The 21,038-nt window shown below is 42.3% G+C and overlaps 1 protein-coding gene across 3 annotated transcripts in view; it reads left to right on the forward strand.

The window, feature by feature from the left end:
* Nucleotides 1-2,040: 2,040 nt before the first annotated feature.
* The window catches only part of dscamb (Down syndrome cell adhesion molecule b), a 90,000-nt gene continuing 71,002 nt past the window's right edge, over nt 2,041-21,038 (forward strand). For all 3 annotated transcript variants that reach the window (XR_011035543.1, XM_068316952.1, XM_068316953.1), the window contains exons 1-3: nt 2,041-2,369; nt 17,365-17,682; nt 17,915-18,061. Coding sequence is in view for 2 of the 3 variants with exons in the window: in XM_068316952.1 (XP_068173053.1) it covers nt 2,327-2,369; nt 17,365-17,682; nt 17,915-18,061 (508 nt within the window). In the remaining variant the exon portion in view is untranslated. The remainder of the gene's footprint in view (nt 2,370-17,364; nt 17,683-17,914; nt 18,062-21,038) is intronic.

The following is a 21,038-nucleotide window of genomic DNA, read 5'->3' on the forward strand; positions in this document are numbered from 1 at the left end:
CTAATGAACTTACTTGTCCATCCATGCCAAGAATCTCAGCACTGAAACACAAGCACAGCACTCCTAATCCACAGTAACTGACAGGCAGGATGTCTGACCCACTGCCCTGATTCACCCGTGTTTTCTCCCCGCTGCTACAACGTGTGGTTTCATCTCAGAGTCAATGGAAAAATGTAAGGAGAACGAACCAATCGCTGGATAAATGGCATTCTGGAAGTAAATTTTGGTTGTTTGCTTGTTGCAACAAACAGAAGAGGAGAGCTAGAACAGTGTGCTCATGTTTGTCTGCTGCGTTGGTGTGAACACCTTAAGCTGGACAAACGGACAGAAAGAAATAGCGTCAAATTTAACACAAAGATTCAATTAATTGCTTCCTTTAGGTCAACATAAACACCCAAACACAGATAAAACGCCCCAGCCGGGCATCTACATGCACCTCATAAAGAAATGAGGAAAGGCATGTGCGAGATTATTTTCCGATTGTTTTTATTTCTACATATCCAGAATGTGTCCTCATAGAAGCACAGAAAGTGATTATCCCGGGGTAAACAAACAAGATGTCACTTTCAGCGCATTCTGTCATGTGGAAAGGAGAATGAGATGCAGACTGCCCTGAACATTTGGTGTAAGCCGGCTCTGTGGACAGGCCCACAGGCTCCCTCTGCCTGCTGCAGCGACACCCTTGACTTCCAGGCAGGCATTGAAATGGAGTGGTGGTGCTGGTGGGTGGATTATAGGGTTGAAAGGGGGGCCAGTATGGTGTGTGTGCGTGTGTGTCTGTGTGTGTGTGCGTGTGTGTGTGTGTGTGTCTCTGTGTGTGTGTGTGTGTCTGTGTGTGTGCGTGTGTGTCTGTGTGTGTGCGTGTGTGTGTGTGTGTGTGTGTGTGTGTGTGTCTGTGTGTGTGCGTGTGTGTCTGTGTGTGTGCGTGTGTGTGTGTGTGTGTGTGTGTGTGTGTGTGTGTGTGTGTGTGTATGCGCACAGCCTATGGGGTGGGGGATGCTTTGGTTTAACCCTGTATTTTCTGCAACCACTGAATAAATTTTATGCATCTGGTTTTTGTCTCCCACAAAATTCCAAATCCACTCATTTTAACAATGTGATCTAATTAACCAGTTCCTCAATTACGCACTTAAATAAAAACAAAATCTTTGGACGTTCCCATCCTCAGCCCCACAATAAAGAAACTCTCCTCTTATAGTTCTAAGAATAAATATCCCACTGGCTCCACTGAAGCCCGATCGGTGTGTAACTCTGTATCCTGGCGCACCTGCTCGCCGGCAGACAGCTTTTACTATTTGAGCCGTGCGTAAAAATGTTATCCTGCTATGCGCCTCGCTGTGTCAGGTGCAGCTCATTTCCTTAATGCAAATGCACCGCTCACTGCGTGTTCCTCCAGTAGCACCTTGCCCTCAGGACCGAGCGGTAGCTCCTCTGCTCCTTTAAGGCAATGAGGAATTAAAGCGTCTGCAGGGGCAGGGAGAGGGTTATTCTGTGTAATGCTCAGAGAGTCAGTGTGGTGCGATTAGAGAGCGGCAGCGGGGGAAGATGCGCTTACTCGCCTCTTGCTGGACGCACAGAGGCGATGAAGATGATCTGACTTTGGAGTCCCAGAAAAAAAAAACATTTTTTCTTTCTTATGCCACAATCTTCTCTTGCTTCTTTGCTCTTTTAGTTCTTTAAAAATTCTGAAATTCTAATTATCCCCCATGATGATCCGTCAGTGTTTTTTTGGTTTTTAAAGAAATTTGAGATTAAGCCAGTTTGTAAAGATTTACTTCAGGTTTTCTTTTTCGTTCGCCTTTTTTTTTGTTCCGACATCCGCTCGTACCCAGCTCTGACTCAGCATCACACACACACACACACACACACACACACACACACACACACACACACACACACACACACACACACACACACACACACACACACACACACACACACACACACACACACACACACACACACACACACACACACACACACACACACACCTGGGCTTCACCCCTTCAGCATCCCTTTGAATAGCAGGGAGAAGACGCGGAGCAGAGCAGGGGAGTCTGAGCTCAGCTCTCCCTAAGACAATCACAGAGGCGCATTTATGTTCCCGGCGCACAGAGAGCGCAAAGAGGTTCTCGGGGAAAAACATTCCCAGTGCATTGAAAAAGTAGGAAAGGGATCTTAAAAGTATAGAGACTTGGACCGGTTTGCTTCAAGACGGTGGCAAATGTTTAACCTTACCCCAAGCGCACAGACGAGAGACCCAGGGAGGCACCGGTCGGAGGAAGAAGAGAAAGCATAGCTTGGGGGGGATTGAACGGAGCAGGGCATGTGGATATTGGCTTTTATCTTTTTCCAGAGCATCTTGAATGGTAAGTTTCACGCGTCTTTTTTTTTTCTCTTCCATTTTAGTCCTCATTACCTACTGCAGAAGGTAAATCGATGTGAGATAGCTGGTGTGGCTGGTAGGGGGAGGATGGAGGTCACCTGTGACCCGCATGAATTGGATTTTACATGATTGTCAAACGTCTGACACCCCAGATAGACGGAACGAGATACACGGTCGAGGCACGGATTGCGTTTCAAATCCGTCAAGCTCCCCTACAAACCGGCAGACACACCTCTGGCCCTCAGATAGACACCCTGATCCACCTGAAACCAAAAGCATAATTGATGTTAGTTTGGGCCTCGGTTTCTTTAATTTTCCTGCTTTTTTCTCTGTGTTAAAGTTTTTCTTTTTCTTTTAAAAAAAAAAAATCAAAATAATTTTGTCTCCTTTAATTTCACGCTGTGATGTTTATTCTGTCGCAAGCACATTCCACTGTGGCCCCTAGTAATAAGTGACGTATTTGATATATTGAATATTGGGGTTTAAAACCCCTTCCCCTCCCCCCACTGTGAGCACATTTTCAAGTTCAAACTGGTGAATGAATATAATGTATTACAATTGGTCAATTTATCATCTTTTAAAGAATCACTAATTCATATCTTAATTTTTTGCACATGCAAAGTAAAACCATCAGTTGTGTTTTTGTCTTTACCTGAAGGTTTCATCCATTTTTAGGACAGATTTTAACAGATCTTTGTGTTATTAATCTTTTAAAGCAGTTTTTGTAAAGAAAAATTAGCACCAGTAGTGCAAATTCTTTGTTTTTGAATAGAAAATTAAAAGGTATTGCATTTTTAACTAGGCATGTTTCACATAGGTCATAAAATATAATAGTGTTTCACTGACGCACAAAAATGAATGAATATCCCTTTTAAATGTTAGACACCTATAGATCAGGTTTTGTCTCACGTCTCTGTCTTTTTAATTTGCGACACTCAATTGTCTGAGTTCAGGTGTGCTCCTGCACAATTCAGCTGACATCATGTATGTGCATTTGTTTATTCCATCTATAATCAATGGAATAAAATTGCAACGGTTTATTAGATTCATTTATTGGTCAAAGTCTCTTATACAGGGAGGGATTATGGCTGACTGGGTGTGTACAAAAACATGGGGAGAAAAAGGGAGAGTCGAAGAAGGAGAGGGATAAGGAAGGAAAATGGAAACATGTCAGTAAGAAAACATGTCAGATGGGGATTGTTAGTGTATTGACACGAAAACCAAGCCCCCGGTTTTTGGCTGCATTTATATCAAAGGACAAAGAAAAGCAGAATTTTCAATAGAAAATAAATAGTGAAACGGGGATTCACAGGTATGAACACATTTAACCACAGCGAGAGGCTGTGATGCGATACGGTGTGCCCTCCAAATGGATTCTCCTTCTCGGCTGGGCTGATAGCGTAAAGCTTCGGAATGGATTTTATTTGTGTGTCGCTTATTTCAGTGCTGAAGAGACCCTGAGTCGCTACCGTTTATTGACACAGACACCGTATAAAACGGTATCTCCCCAGCCCAGCTTGCGCCGAAACTCATAAAGAAACAATAAGGAATCCTCATTAATCATAATCATCTGAGTCTGACATCAGATCAACTGCCATGCAAGATTGTGTCCGTTTATTGCATAAGGGATTATTGAGGAGGCCTGTGGAAAAACAACTGATAGGGATTAAGCAGCAGACGGCGTTGAATGCAGATATTACACTTTTTGTTTCTGTCATTCGTGCTGCAATCATGGAGCTTTCATCACTCGCTGTTTGCGTTGTCATTTTATTTGATTTCTCCATCACCGCGCCGGCGTCTGGCTATATGACTTTGTCCTCTGCGGTTGAACGTTGTGTTGATTATCATGAAAATGAGGTGTTCATCGGCTGAGCAGGCGTTGTCAGAATGAATGAATGACCTTGTGGATGGAAGCAAGCACAGTGATTGGATTCCAGACAGTTCTCACTGTTTCAGAGTTAGGCCTATCACATGCTCACTGGCCTGTCTCTATGGTAACCTCCCAAATGGGTGTCGGGGGCTGCGTCCGAAACCCCCCACTACCACCACCACCACCACCACCACCATTCATTCTTCACCATATTTGGGTAGAACACTATACGGTTGGTTGTTTCATGGTGGTGAAACATCTGATTATGACGATTGTTAATTACAGTCTGGTGTGAGTTCACTATTTTTTTGAAGGATTATTTTGGCGGGTATGACGGGAAAAAAAAGCAAACATAAGACACCACAACAAAATGGCAGACAGGAAGAACAGACCATAGTGAATGATTCAGGACTTGGAATTAGGTTTTTGCTCTTGTCACAAATTGAGTTGACCCAGAAGAGCTTGATTAGGAGCTAATCTCTTCCTGTTAGATCAGTGTGTCCGTAGGTGATAAGTGGCCAAACGGCAACCAAGCACCTCACTGCCTTAGGGTTTTTTTTTTAGAGTTTTCACATTTCACTGTATTTATATCTCCTTAATGAAGTCAGCAAACTTGGACTTCAAATGATCGTTAGAAATTCATACTGAAGAAAAAAACAACTGCAGTCCATAAAAATCCAATGTGTTCTTGAACCAACGGCTGCATGTACGTATGTTTGGAAATCCATTAAAAATTCATGCTTTTTCTTTTTTCTGGTCATATTAAAGCAGAATCTATAAATTCATAAGTAAAGGCAAGAAAGTATGAATTAAATGAATAAAAACTGTTTTTAGGAAAACCACAAGCTAAACTGGCCTATATACAAATTGTCTTTGCAAAGGTAAACCATCTCTCGTCCTTCAGTCTCCGCCAAGAATAATTTCGAGACATTAACGTGGCTTAACCCAATGACTTAAAATATCTTATCAGTACATATCGTACGTCATCAATAAATGAACATTTACGCCGAGGTTGGAGGATTGCGCAATCAAATTCTGATCTCAATTAGCCGTGACGTTGCTCGGGGTGAAGGCAGATCTGGAACTGAGATAAAACAAGGAATCTCCTCCAAAGCTTCCAGCATGGCAAAGCTTATAGTCAAACAACTTGCTGCCGACATCCGTTAGCACACCAGTTTTAAATGACCCCACCTGAAACGGTGGATGGAGCCGCTGCAGAGGGTTGAGAGAACCCTGAGTGAACCGGGGTGCTTGAGTGGCAATAAATCTGCATGGAAACGATGAAGGAAAGCGCAATGGCGTGAGATGATAATCAATTCTTCGTGCAGATGTCCAAAGAGTTGCCTCCGGGAAGAAAGTTGACCGCGAAACCCGATTAGTCTCACGCCACACTCACAGACATTAGTCTGTTTACCGGTTACCAATTATGGTTTGGTTTGTAGAACCTCACAAAATGAAATCACCTCCTGAGGAACATGTGGGGTACGTAGAGAGATCGTCTTACTCTGATATGAACTGTAAGTGTTGGGTGACGTGGGTGAGTTATAAGAGGGTGTGTTGGGTTGCATTCGTGTGCGATTCCAGTTGAAAGGGCCACTAATGTAGGATAATGGATAACCTGTGTGGTAATAGACACCCCTTAGTTCATACATTCAACTGCATAATGAGGGCTACTCTACCTCCTTGAGCTAGCTCTCTAATTAGGAGTCTGCTTTGGTGACTTGTGTGTGTGTGTGTGTGTGTGTGTGTGTTACATTTCACCTAATGTAAAATCTAATTACCGATCACACTGTGTCTGTCTGGATTCCACCGAATCAGAAGTGTAATTGTGCAAGCCGGAGTGTAAATGTCTCTTGCATTAAAATGTTAACGATATCATTTAGCATCTGTAGGGAAGAGCAGAAAAGCCCTCAGCGCCCAGATGTAGGTGTTTGATCATGCGTGCAAAGTGAGGTTGTAGTACATCTGGCGGGGGTTTCCCTCTCAGACTGGATTTCTCAGCGGAGAGGATGTTTTTAATTCACTCAGCACCTGTCAAAGTGACATCTTATATTACTGTGCTGCAATGCACAGGTACTGTAGTGGAGGACTGGGTATAAAAGCGTTATTTAACAGAATACTGTAGTGGCGCCTCAACTCAAGAATGGCACTCCTATTATTAACATTTAATCTTAACTACATGAGAGGTGTTGAAGACGTAAGTTCCTTTGCATCAAAAAGCAGAAGGTCTATAATTTAATATTATATTTAATATAATGGTCCAACGATGGGTCGAAGAGGTCTTGAAAACAACTTTGGTTTGTGAATTTTTAAAGGAATATGACACAAGCAGCACATCAACAGCTAAACCAAGTGACTTAAGGCCAGTTTGTCAGCCGTCAGTCGCTCAACCAGCAGGGGTATGGCTGAAACACATGGAATATACACAGAATACATTCGTATTTTTGCTTAGAGCAGCTGTTTGCAGTGACTCAGGCTCTGCATGAAGAAATGCTTTATAATAACTGTGTATTTTCAAACTATGATGCTGACCCCGTCTCTTAGAATTAGCATTTACATGCTTTTAATTGCAAAAAGACGAAATAGCGACACGAGGAAAAATCTGATGAATAACAAATTCATCAGTTCAAGAATTAAACGTTCTTTGTACTCCAAATATCTGTAAGTCATTTGCTCGCAAATTCCCTCCCTCCCCCTCCCCTCCCTTTTCCAACCCGCTTAATCCGCTAACGCAGGTCGCGGGGTAGCCAGTGCCTATCCTGGCAGTCTCAGGGCGCGAGGCGGGGGACACTCCGGGCACGACGCCAGTGTACCGCGGAGCCACATAGAAACAAACAAACAACCATTCACACACACACACACTCCTACGGTCAATTTGGGACCGGCCAATCAACCTGAAGCGCATGCTTTTGGAGGTGGGAGGAAGCCGGAGAACCCGGAGAGAACCCATGCAGACACGGGGAGAGCATGCGAACTCCGCACAGAGCGGGACTCGAACCCGGGTCCGCCGTGTTGTGAGGCAGCAGCGCTAACCACTGCGCCACCGTGCCGCCCTGCTCGCAAATTATGCGACAAATTATGATTCGGACACATCCGTGTATGATTATCTTACCTGGATCTTCTATATAGAGTGTACACACACAAACCTCTACACACCCTCCTGTGTGTGTTTGTGTATGTTTGCGTGTAAGTTGTTTGTGCATACACTCGCCTCATGGTTGTTGCAGTCAACGTCCCTCCAGCCTTCACTGCAGAGGACAGGTGGTGGAGGTGTGTTGAGTTTACTATCCATCACCGACCAAGACAAACATTCAGGACGGGCCTCATAAATACTGCCTCTTAATCCAGTGCTCCCTGCACCCGGGCCAGGCTTTGAACTCGAAATACTGCGAGGCCCAAGGCTGAATTGATCCCCCCCGACTCTGGTGCCGGGCGTGATGCATTCGCCTGACGGATCGCGGTGGACCAACACGTCCAACACTTTCTCTTTCTCTTTGTTGTTGCCTTTGAGCTTTGCTCCCCCCCCCATATTTCACGGACTTCTTTTCTATATCTTGCTCTTGGAAGAAAAAAAAAAAATCACACCACATGTGTCTCAAAACCTCTCTGAGGATTTCCAACCTTATATTCCACATCCACATCTCAATCAGATTGCTCAAGACAGTATTTCCAGGTGATATTTCACCCACAAGTCTGCCCGTGTTTCTGATACGCCACGGCCTGAATATTAATGTAGGCTATGGGATAACGGAGGAGGTAAAGCTGGATAGATGGAGTGACAGAAAGACAAATGAGTCCAGCTTGGTTTCTTGACACTGCTCTTTATTTTTAAACCTGGCACAGATGCTAAGATTTAAGACCAAGTTAGTGTTGGTTATTTTTAGATGGCCATTTTTAAAGCACTGTCATCTTGGAGTTGAGGTAAGGGTGTGAGCGAGTGCGAGTCTGAAATGTGTAAAGTGGTGGCTTTATTAGGTATTTGCGGGTGTTAATGTGCGAGCGCTCGTGTGTGTGTGTGTGTGTGTGTGTGTGTGTTTGTGTGGAGGCAGGGAGATTTACACAGTGTGCGCATACGTACTCACTTGTGTGCGTTTAATTGGGGAGCTGGATGGGTGGGTTTGGGCGTGACGTGGAGTGGAGCCACAGGAGTCTGATTTATGTCCTTCTAGCCACTCATCGATCCCCCCCACCCCCGGCCCCCCAGCCTGGTGTGAGACTGAGTGCATTGTCAATAATCTTGGCACTTTGTTGTATTCCTAGAATTCCCAGATTGGTCAGGCCAAGTCGTGATGGAGATATAAGGCATCTCTCAAGATCAAACCGGAGGGCACGGGGCCTGGCGGCGACGCTTCTGATTGTAGTCGGACTGGGGATGGATTATTCTGCAGACGTTGTTGAGGGCAATGGAGAATTGGACGCACTGTTTGCACAAAGGGAGGCACTTTGGACAGAGCCCTGCGTGGGTCCCCATAGAAGCATGTAGCTGTTTGCATGTTGCTAAGTGTCCCCATAGACTGTTGCTAGGATGTGGCCTATTATATGTTGCTCTGTGTCTCTCTACCTGGACCATTCATCCCTACAAGTAATTATGCTAATTAGTATTTGATCAGATGATTAAATTAAAACTTAATTTATCCTCACTGCTAAATGCTCAGCATACATTTGTGTCTGCTTGGCTGTCCAGCTTCCTGGAGTCCCACCGGTGTCTTGGCCGCTGGAGGAAATAAACGGATGACCGAGAGGACAAAAATACCTCTCTCTTTTTATTCCAGGCGGGGGCAGGAGGTTTGTAATAAAGCAAGACGAGTGGCTGAAGGAGAGAGAAATGAGGAAAAAGAGAAAATAAGGATGTGTGTCTGCAGCAAAAAGGGAGGGAGGTTGGCTGAAAGGAGCCGTGCTGTGGTCCCCTAAGTGTTGAATAAACATGCTTGGTTTAGGGAAATGACTGCGATAAATGTTTAATATGATAAGTCCATAAAGACGGTCAAATGAGTCTGGAGTATTAAAATGAGCGTGGCACGCAGCAGCAGTAGCAGCCGCTGTAGAAGAGGAGGAGGAGGAGGTGAAGGAGGGTTGATAATAGCAGGCATGGCTAACAGGATGAGAGCAGCCAGCTGCTGTGACATCAACATTAACACAGTCCACCAGCTGCTGGTCACAGACGTCTCCAGGATAAAACAGGAACGGTGGAATATCTTCAAAGAGCCACCACGGCCTCATGATGACTGCGTTATGACGTTAGAATAAAATGAATTTGAAAAAGGCTTCGGAAAAAGGTAGAAAAACCCAACAATCCACTGCTTTATTCTGGCAGCAGTCTCCGGTGGTGGTTGTGGTACTTCTACGTGTATCTCAGAACTATGAGAAAAACATGATCATAGAATCGGGTGTGATATGTGCATCAGGAAAGTCCCCTGATATTTTATCTGTTTACCTACCACATACCTCCCACCATGCATAGTGTGGCCATCCTGACATGAGCTTTATTATTGTTTGATATGATTTTATTCTGGTTCTTAAGCCTTTTCCCTTTAAAATTATACGTCAACGTCCATTTTACACACACACACCATCCACCTCAACAATATGTGTGCAGTGTTGCTGTTTACCGTATGTCATCATGGCGGAGCTAGTGGCTCAACCTCCAATATCTTTGCCGTTTGGATTTTAAAACCATCTAAAGAACCTTGATTTTATTGCTTAATTACATTTAACACGGACTTTAAAATGAAGCAAGACTAAGAATGGATGTTTTGTACTATTTCATTATGTTTTGTACTATTTCATTAAATCCTAGCCACCAGATTCGTGAAATGAGATTGGTGTTGAGTCATTCTTTTCAGGTTGAGCCTTGATGCTGTGTGGGAAACCATGGATGGACGTAGCTTTGCCTTAGCTGGCATGCAGGTGGACAGCGGTCAGTCTCATGAAGGCCCTTAACCCTAATGTTTGGTGACATAATAAGGTTGGTTGTCCGGTATATACAGTATCTTCTTGTTCAACGGAGGTATGGCCTCTGCCAGCAGGCATCTGTGCGACCAGGACGCTGCTGCTTAATCGCGTTATCAGGAGAGGCCGTGTATGCTGACCATTAGATTAGTTTGGAGACAATTTGATTATATCCACTCAAGTCTCAATCAGACATGTTTAAGCACAGTAGTAAATTACAGAGAGAATCATAAAGCATGGATGTTTCTGATATCATCGTCCAAGGGTGGACGCACGAGAAAAATGTCCACCATAGTCTTTTATCTGTATCAAAGAAACCCTTCATGGAATAATGGAGAGAATATACTGATGTGATATGGAGCAAAGTCATGTACTGCTTAGCTGAGGCTAATGTATCCTCATTCAGCCAAGTCAGAGGAGTGAGAACCAACAATTGTATTCACTGAATTAGGGGATCTTGTTGTATAACAATATTTAGAATGCTGGTAATTTAAGTTAAGCATTGATATAATTGAGCAACAAATCCTCCACACATATCAAGTCTTTTGATTATCAGTATTCAGATTTTCTCTTTACTTTGTATTTTGAATGCGAAAAGTTGGTCAAAATCATCCTAAAATTATTGATTGAGCATTTGTGTTTCAAAATATTGTGACCGTTATTGGTTAAATTTATTGTTACCGATGATCAACTATTGGTGGATATCCCAAGCGTGAGCTAAGCAATGACTTTGTCCAGTATATCGTCTTCACTGTTTACCTTCTCATCTTCAATTACATTTAAGGTCACTAAAGATATTGAATGTGTTTGGGTAAACTACAGGGAAACATGTGAAAGACTTCTCCATTTATTGTAAAAGTATATTTTTTATGGATTTTAGCATTTATATCCAGTGCAGCGCTGGAACAGGGAGATGCAAGCTTTACAGCGACACAGTATATTATGTTTCCCTTTTCCTCAAGAGACGCTGAGTGGTGTTCAAGTTGGTGCAGATCCACATTTTATTCATCAAATACACATAAACTTTCCAAATTTTAATCCACAACATTCAGTTTTTATGTTGAGGTAGTTTAATGTGGCTTATTGGCTACCGATAACGGCACAGGAAAGGTAATCTTTATGGCTGATCTCCATCATACGTACTGTATTTATAATCCACCGCTTGTTGGTTTGGCAGACTCTGTTATTTAAGGTGGCAAACCACCAATGATGAACCTCACAAGAATAAATCAACCATGAAAAATATCTCTAAATATATTCCCTGAATGCCGTTTGTCAGAGGGATTAGCATTAGCTTTCTATAAATATTTCTATTCCTGTTAATGAGACTGAAGGGGAAGCAATGCCGCAGCGCTGTTCTCCTTCAGTTCTGTGTAAAATTAGAAAATTATTTTAATTAATAGTTGCGACTGCAGGTGTAGACATTTTAAATATGTACTACGTTCAGTTTAATTGCAAAAGCTGCTGTGGATCGGCACCATTTTTTGCTTTAAACCAACTCATTGTCAACATGAATCAAATCTACATGGCACTCTGAATATAATCTATTTACTTTTCTTCAGACATGGGTTTCCCTCCACTTTGTAGCGCCATTCTTACATCACTTAGCAATATTAGATTCCTACCAGTGGACGTCTTTATTCATCATCAGCAGCAGCAGAGGGAGCTGCTATAGTTTGCCAGCTACAGTATAATCCCTCATCAGATCCTCTCTCATGCACTCATCATCATCAGCGGCAGCATAATCTAGACATCGCTGTCTTTATCGCTCAGGTTTACTAAAGTGAGAAACAGTCCGCGGCTGCCGCTTTCCCCTTGATGAGACAGGCAGCCTCTTCGGCCCGTTTAGAATATGAAAATAGATCGGGGGAGCAGGAGGCTCATTTGCTGTGGGGGCCTCGTTTTACTGATTCCCGCCCCTACTAGACATCAGAGGACAGATCTGTCGGTGTGGATCAGCAGCATGCAAAGAGCCAACCCTTTCTACTGTCACTGCACTGCTTAATATTCATGAGAGCAAATTGGAAGACAGTCATTTAACTTCCGTGCACGGTGTATCGCCTCTGGGCAGATCAGATCAGTGGGAATGCTTACTCATGCCGGACCGCCTGCCCCTGAATGGTTGTTGTCTGCCTCTCTGAGGGCTGCTGTGTGTTCTTAATAGATTAATGGCTGAATGTGCTTTAAGTCTTTTCATCAAGTTAATATAAATGGGAATAATTGGATCCTATGTTTATGATCCGTTTTATTTTCTAGCGGCTGTGAACACAGCTTGATCACATGCTTTTAGCGCTGCATACGTCATACCACTGCTGCCACATGTAAATCCCAAGAATGGGAATGGGGACATGTTAAAATGGGAGTTTGCTCTGTTTATTGTGAGTCCTGACTGTATCCAGGTATGTATCCAGGTATGATCTCTACGTCTCAGGCAGACCTGCCCGGAGGACACGGAGCAGAGAGTCACTTTAATTACCCAGGGTTCCTGCTGTCACAATGTCACTGCGAAGCACCCGGTGCCACGCTGCCGCAAGACGCCGAGTCCCCCTACCAGGGCAACGATGACAACTCAGACAATGGCTCTGCTTGCTGCACAGATGCAAAAAGAACCGAATGCCCTGTGAGAAGCTAAATCAATCCCACGCTTCCCCTGATTCCCTCTTTGCATCTTTTTGTTTGCGTTCTGCTGGTCTATCTTTGTCCCAAGTCAGAGAAGAACAGAAGCGTGAAAGAAAGTATATGCAGCAACAGAGTGAGAGTTAATAGGTTGTCACCAGTTTCCCTTGTGGTGCCAGACCATTCGCTTACCACTGCAAGGCAGAGGAGATGAGACTAACCGTATGTGGCTTTTCATTGGTTTGATCTTTGCGTCATTTGAGATTGAAAATGAGATCTCTTGGTAACTTGAGATTCGGCAAACAACCAGTTGGTGAATTTATTTTCACCTCTTCTTTGTTCTCATCTGCACTAATTGCACGTTTGCTTAAGTGAAATCGCCCCAGTGGCTCTGAAAGCTCACTGTCATGGTTGGTTACTCCCTGTCAACCAATCAGCTCTGATATGGCGATGATCACAGTCCTGTGATGGTGCTGAGCCAAAGGTGTCGTTTGGCAGTTTGTAGTCTAAGTGTGTGGTAACAATAGTCCAGCAATTGCTGGAGGAAAATATCTAAAATAGACACAGGATGCAGGAAATTCGATCATTCTGGTAAACGAAGTTTTTCAGGTTTTGTGTTTAAAAAAAATTATAAATTTGTGAATGCATTGCTGGTAAAACGTTTTTTTTTGGTGGAAGACACTTGGTTCAAACAGCTTGTATTAACTTGTAATGTACATAGGAAGGCAGATTATACATCACTATTAAAACATGTTAAAAGACCTGCATTTATCAATATTTGTATTTGACATAAATATGAAAAGTGAAAGAATTCATTCAATTCATTCAGAGAGTTATTACCTGATTTGTTTTTAGTAAGTTTTTTTTTTTTTTTAGTTTTCTGGTCTCCGAACTTTCATTATCTTACGTTTGTGGTTAGGGGAGGCCAGGATTAGAAACTGAATGTAAATGGCTTAATATGCCCTGTTTATGAGGAAAAAACAACAACCTTTTTTTCCCTTGTATGTGGAAGTAAAATTATTGGTACATTGTTGTTTTTCTCTTTTTTTTACGTGTTGCATTCCAAATAAACTTTTTGTGGGTTAAAATCAAAGCAATAAAAAACCTTTCTGTGGGTTAAAATCAAAGCAATAAAAAACCTTTCTGTGGGTTAAAATCCAAGCAATAAAAAAATCTTTCTACAACCTTTCTGAACCCTTTAGATTCAGGTAGTTTTCGTCACCCAGAAACCTGCAGTATGCAAGGAATTCTCTGTTAGCAGCTAGCACACCTTTCCATTAGGAGCTAACAAAGGGACACGGATAAAAATACAGTATAACATCTATGACAGATATAATAAGGAACAGATTAAGCTGCTGAAGCAATTAAGCATTCATGAGTCACTTGTTGACCCTGAATCATGTGACATGCCCTCTAGTTTTGTCATGTTTGGTGATTTATTTTATTTTGATCACGCCGTCTCAACCTTTGATCCAGGAAGACGTTCATGAAACAGCATTTTCCTCTTTTCCCTCTCCTGTAAGACCCTCATCTGAGAAAGAAATCATAGTCAATTATAGATGTATATAATACATTATTGAACAGTGTCATTTATTTCGCCTTTACGGTTGAACTCATGAAAAATTATGCCAATTACTGTTTTCCTCTCGGGCAATGTGGTAAGTGTTCAGGCCCCGAGGCCGTTTGTTGGGCGATGACATGGGGCTTTTTGTGAGGTCTGGAGGGCGGTGGGGTGGGGTATCTGCGTCACCAGACCATTTGTGGTCTGGATCCTGAACACAGTCAATTATGTGCACACTTCCACAGTCCATTTCTTTCGTCTTTTTTTTTTTTTTTTTTAATCAAATCAGTCCTGGTATCACTCAGCCAGTCCAAATTGAGTTGCTCTCATGTACTTTTAATATGCGAAATAGACGCATATCAAAACAGCCATGACATAAATCCTAATCCAATTTCTCCGATGCTTGTACAGAATAGAAACTTGCCGAGAAACAGCACTCTTTGATCTGCGTCTCCCTAGCCATTTGCTATTGTGGAGCCGTAATGTTCAAAGTGTCAAATTAAGAAGTGCCTGAATTGTATTTGCTGAAAACTTTGATGGCTGCCAGAGACATCTGTCTTGTTTGTTTCAACTGCAGATAATGTGACCTTTACATATTTGCAAATTAGTCTCCCAAAACTGTCTTACAATCCACTCACCTCCTAAAATCTGCTCCATGCCATCGTATCGTTAAAAATGGGTATGATCAGAGATACTGCAACACCGCTTTTACAGAGTCTTCTGTATTATTACCAGCATATTTCACAAAGAAAATCTCTGTAGGGTGTGTGTCGGAATATATTGACACGTGTAATTTCAAAGCGTTTTATTTTTCTCGCTAACCTTGAGCTCCATCCATGAACAGGTCTCTCATGGCTTCAGTCTGAATTATCAACACAGTACAGGGAAGATCGAGATCCTCAAGCCAGATGGAAGAAAGGGAATGAATCACATTTTAATGTGACTTCGATGTATTATTTTCATCATGGCTGCATGCAACCCTGCAGCCTTGTTCCACTGTATTTTAAGTATATATAAGTATGGATGCTGTACTTCTGAAGTATGCCTCTATTTAGACTGACTGACTCATATTGCATGTCCTGGTTATAGTGGCGTAATAATGACTTTCTGACGAACACTTTAAGCTGTTCATGACAATAGGCACATTGCTGGTATTCACAATAGACAGGTTACAAACATAGAAGGAATGAATATTTGTGTAAAGGGAGAAGTTTTAAGTATCGTAAGCACTTTAAACGAGGTTAGCACACATTCAGATGCAGACGGACAACAGGAAAACATGAGAACAATCTAATCATTTTATCTTCCATTTGGAAATTCTTAGCATTTTATTTTTACCTCATAACTAAGCTCTAAATTCAATTGTAGTTCAGAATGAGGTAAAGGTAATCGTCGACTGCACAAAGTTTTGGTGCGTAAACTCTGAAGTCTGTCCTGAGCAGCAGAATGAATCCCCTGATGGGTTCCGCACACTGGTGACGGTGGCTCATGACTCTGCTGAGACTTATCAAACTAACATGGCATGAAATGATGAAGTCCACAATGTGTGTCAATCTAAATGTTTTATGTTAGCTAGTTAATTTATCCATACCTGAAAATAATGCAATTTGCATGTTATACATTAAACTACAGCTAGCTAACCACAAAGGTGATACCGTCTTACTTAAGTGTAACTCATGTAAATATAGGTATAACTAAATTAAGTTCATTAAAAAATTACTGGAATAAATAAAAGTACTTAATATACAGTATTATCAATAAATTATTATATCTAGTATATACCTGAGTATTTAGGAAAAGTGATGTTTTTTTCATAAACCCTTTATATACTATGTTTGTTGCTATATAAATTTATTGTTATTATCATTAAGCAGAATTTCATATGGACTTGGATCAAACTAGTAATATGTAACAGTTAATATTTAGACACACAGAACTCTGTGATTATGAAGGGATCAGTGTAAATAAATAATTTAATTGAGATTTAATGCATGTGGTCAGACGACAATTAGTGGACATGTTTCCACAGTCTTTTCTGTTTTCCACATAGTCAACATTAATATGAATATTTCAGTGTTTGCAGGGTTGTATGCATTTTAGAACCAATGCAATCTCCAATATGTCAACAAATAATTGCTGTGCAAATGCCACAGTATTGATCTTTTAGTGTGCTGAATTATTCTGAATTAGTATTCCTAATTTGTACCAACAATGAATGTTGTGTGGACGTTTGTGTGTATGCAACTGGGTCATCGCAGTGTCTTGTTGCCGGTGGTGAACTGCTGGAGCAGAGAAAAGGATAGAAATGTCTGCAATTTGAAACCTTGTTAGGAATTTATGAAGTGCTAAAATGTTTATTCCCCAGAGAGGGTCCGAGCCAGCTGCCAGTGCCACTGTAAGCCACTTAGTGCAAAGCCTCTGGGCTCGTCACCGGCCTGAGATGCCAAGTCAGATGCGCACACACGAATACCATCCATACAAATATCTGTGTGGAATATGAAAACACAAGAATCCCAAAACTGATCTCAGATTGCAAACACAGAGTGGTTTCAACGCTTTTAAACCTGATGTAGACACATTTTGGACCGAAGGTGACATTTGTTAAACTCTTCTAGAGAATGCTCCATTTAAAGTCCTTCTTCCTGTGATTTTGGTTTGAATTTAAGCTCGAACATGACTGAGGCAACTGACCTTCTTTCATAATTGATGGTAGTTTATGCTAATGGGGAGTTCTCCAGTCCCAGGAATGGGAATAGATGGATGAATTCTAAATTACCTATCAATTTTAATAAATAGAACTTCTGGCAAATGGCTTTGGAGAATTCACGATATTTGGTTTTAATTTTACACCAAACAATCACAACTGACTTTCTGACAACTATTTATTTGCATGAAAATTGATCCGACCTCTAAAAGCAAAGTACTGAATGAAATAAAATACAACACCTTAACGGAAAACTTCCTTTGTTCCTTCTCTTTCAGTTTTCAGTGAGGACCTACATTCCAGTTTATACTTTGTCAATGCATCTTTGCAAGAGGTAGTATTTGCCAGCACCACAGGGACCTCGGTGCCCTGTCCTGCCGGGGGAGCGCCGCCTGCCTCGCTGCGCTGGTATCTGGCGACCGGCGAGGAGATCTACGATGTCCCGGGCATCCGCCACGTCCACCCCAATGGAACCCTCCAGATTTTTAACTTCCTGCCATCCAGCTTCAGCAAGCTGATCCATGACAACACCTACTACTGCACTGCCGAGAACCCCTCTGGCAAGATAAGGAGTCAGGATGTCCACATCAAAGCTGGTGAGTCCACCAAGGAAGAGGAGAAAGAGTATTGGACAATGAGGTAGTAGTACGGCACCAAAAATACAAGAGTAGTATTGTTGTACTAGAGTAGAAGGCTACTGCTGGGTCCATATCTGGTTAGCTATCCTATCCCATCCTAACCATCCTATTTGAATTACTCTACAATGAGCCAGTATGATCTCTTATTGAGGCTTGTCATGTATTTACACGGTACTTTCTTGTTGTGCAGTCTCACGGGAACCCTACACAGTCAGAGTGGCTGACCAGAAGGCAATGAGAGGCAGCGTTGCCGTCTTCAAGTGCATTATACCCGCTTCTGTTGAGGCCTACGTCTCTGTTGTATCATGGGAGAAAGACACAGTTTCACTCAGCTCAGGTAAGACCACTTCCAAACTTCAGTCCTGCACATAGTGCGAAACTGGACTTCGGTGACAAGCTGGCAGTTTTTAGCTAAACCCAGCGATGCAATCAATTAAAAAATCAAGTTGATCTGAAGGTAAAATAGAATTGTTTTTTCTCTTGAAGAAAGAAATTTGGAGTTATAGCTGCAGCTTTCCTCCCACTCTGCTCTTCTCCCTTTAGAAACTGTGTTCTGTGTTAATGTGAGCAATCCTCTTACCTGTTTACCGTCATAGTCTGACATTATCAGGTCTCTGCAACTCTGCACAGCCCTGTCGACTCTTTAGCCAGAGGATGTTGATAACTGTCACACCGAATCACCGACTTCCTCTCTCCTGCACACACTCTGCCTCAGCCAACTCCATTTTGAGTCCAGCAAGGGGTAGAGTGGAGCCGTTTACATAGCATCATTGACCTAGTTACCCTCTTTGCTTGAATCCGCTGGCACAGCGTGATAACGCAAAACACCAGAACATTCTGCGAGCTGGATTTTTACTCAAGTAAAATGGGATGCTTATCTCTTGATTGCTCCGTGTACGGCCCGCTGGCTGATTTTGCTTCAAACTGTGGCGTTCAGGGACCTGTAAGTGAGCACTTGAAGTCATTTGACTGAGGGCAGAAACTGGGACGGTGTTTTGGTGGCATTTTAAATGCGTCCGCTCAAGCATGAAGATGTGTCTTTTGATCCATGCGGGCGACTTATTTACTCGAGGTTGCTCCAGTCACTCGCTGCAAGTCGCCGGTTGAAGATGTCGCCTGATGTCGGGTGGAGCAGGAGATGATAATGTGTAGAGGTTCAGAGATGTTTGACCTGACTGAGGTGAAGAATTGAGGAGAAAAGCTTTCATGTGTCTCTAATACTTCTTGTTTAAAAGCAAAGTTCAGCTGTAAAAAAACAGTTTTTCATGTGTAAACTGCAAATTTTGCAAGTGTGTCATGCTTTTAATTTGAAAAACCCAATCATCTAATGTTTTAGACTGTTTTTTCTGTCAATGGTGTAAAAATTAACTTCCTCAACGAAACCCATTGTGAGTATTTGAGGTGTATTGACAAAGTTTCCATTCCTGTAAAACATTTTCAAAGCATTGCCTCTTTTAAGCAAATTTAAGTAGATTGACTTCTTCTGTCTATGGGATATCCAGCGTTCTTTCCTTAATGTATGGTCTGTGTTTTTTTAAGTTTTTTATCCAAGCATTCAACAAGGCAACGATACCGGGTTGTCCATGTTTACTCCGATAAGTATTGCAGCAGGCGGGTGCTGTCAAAAGCATGAGCGCACCGTCAAAATCACTGCTGCTCACTGATAAATATTTGATGGTCAATTCTGATGCATGAGCGGATTCACCTCTCACTGTTATGGAGAGGGTATGTTTACTCCAGGAGTGTGTGTGTGTGTGTGTGTGTGTGTGTGTGTGTGTGTGTGTGTGTGTGTGTGTGTGTGTGTGTGTGTGTGTGTGCGTGTGTGTGTGTGTGTGTGTGTGTGTGTGTGTGTGTTATACGCAATGGTGAGTACGTCAGGAAAACCATAAGGATATCAGTGGCCATTTGATCGAACCCAATTTACTGACCCTCCTTGCTTCTACCTCTTCGTCTTGTTCTTGTTCTTCTTGTTCTCCTTCTTCTTCTCATTCTTCTTGTTCTTCTTCTCTTTCTTCTCTTTTTTAATTTTTCATATAAGAAGACTTGGTCTCAGTGGACACAAAATAAAGCTATATACCACAGCCACGCTGAATTATTAATCTCAGGGTTTTTTTTGTTGGGAATGGTAACATCAAGCACACTTTCCTTCCCTCGCTGTGCGCATCACGATGTGGGGAAAATCCGTCGATACTTTCTATTCGCTGAGAAGAATAATAAGGACGATACCTTCCAAGAAATGATGACAGTAAAGCCACAATTTCCATAACTGAAAACATCCATCCGCAGTTTGTTTAATGTCATCAAGTTCAGCTCGCTTTTTAGTATCACAAATGTGGAGAGGAGACCGACTCAAAATCACAGCTGCAAAAATCTTTACAATCCAGCGATTCGCATTTTGGTCAAAAATAGATGCATAATTACAGACCAGGAGCCTGTCTTAATTAATCAGCTGTGATTGAAAAGTTAATTACAATATGAATTACCTCTCAGAATGAGGACTGCTTAGTAGTCATTTGAAGCGGTCTGTTTTCAATGTGAATGAGCGTGACGCAAGCTCGCCGGGCCCTAATGTTGCCACTAACATACCATTAACCTGTCATGAATTTTAAAATGGATCCAGCAGCGGGAGCTTTTCAATCGCCCGGCTCCAATCGCCTCCCAACAGCTTTTGATAAACAATTGACACAGCTAATAGTGAGATGAAAGGCGACGGAAAAGACAAAGAAAGTGGACCAGAGATGGGAGGGGATGATTTTAATGGCAGACCTTCATTTTAATGCGTGTGTGTATCGCTGCTTGTGTTTGTGTTGGGGTTATTTTAATTTCATACACCTGTGTGTCTGCTTGCCAAGTGGCCCTGCTTTTGAAAAAAAAAGGGGATGGAGCCGGGTTGCTGTGAGTTTTTGTTGTTTTCCATCTCCTTACTTTTGTCTCTTGTCTTTTATGATTCGAGGTGGCGTGATGAGCCGGGTGGCCTTAGTGGCAAAGACGGGATTCAACAAAAACCAGAGCTTAGAGTGAACTGAATGAGTTGGAAACATGTCAAGCAGACCTGCTCAGTTTGAATTCTGCATCTAATTGCAGGAGCGTTTGATCGGTTTGAGTCGTCCCTTTCTGGAGTATTACTTTTAATCTCAGGTCAGAAAACACACAGGTCAAATTTAACCTGAAACAGTTTCCTGTCGACTCAGATACTGAAGCGAATAATTCTTGCTGTGCCAGACCGAATTTTATTTATGTCAACATTTTCATTCATTAAAATCTGGTCCTGTGACTGTAGGATCATCAAACATTGGACAGCAGTAACAATCCAA

This window comes from Antennarius striatus, chromosome 6 (genome assembly GCF_040054535.1).
Source record: "Antennarius striatus isolate MH-2024 chromosome 6, ASM4005453v1, whole genome shotgun sequence".
Lineage (NCBI taxonomy): Eukaryota > Metazoa > Chordata > Actinopteri > Lophiiformes > Antennariidae > Antennarius > Antennarius striatus.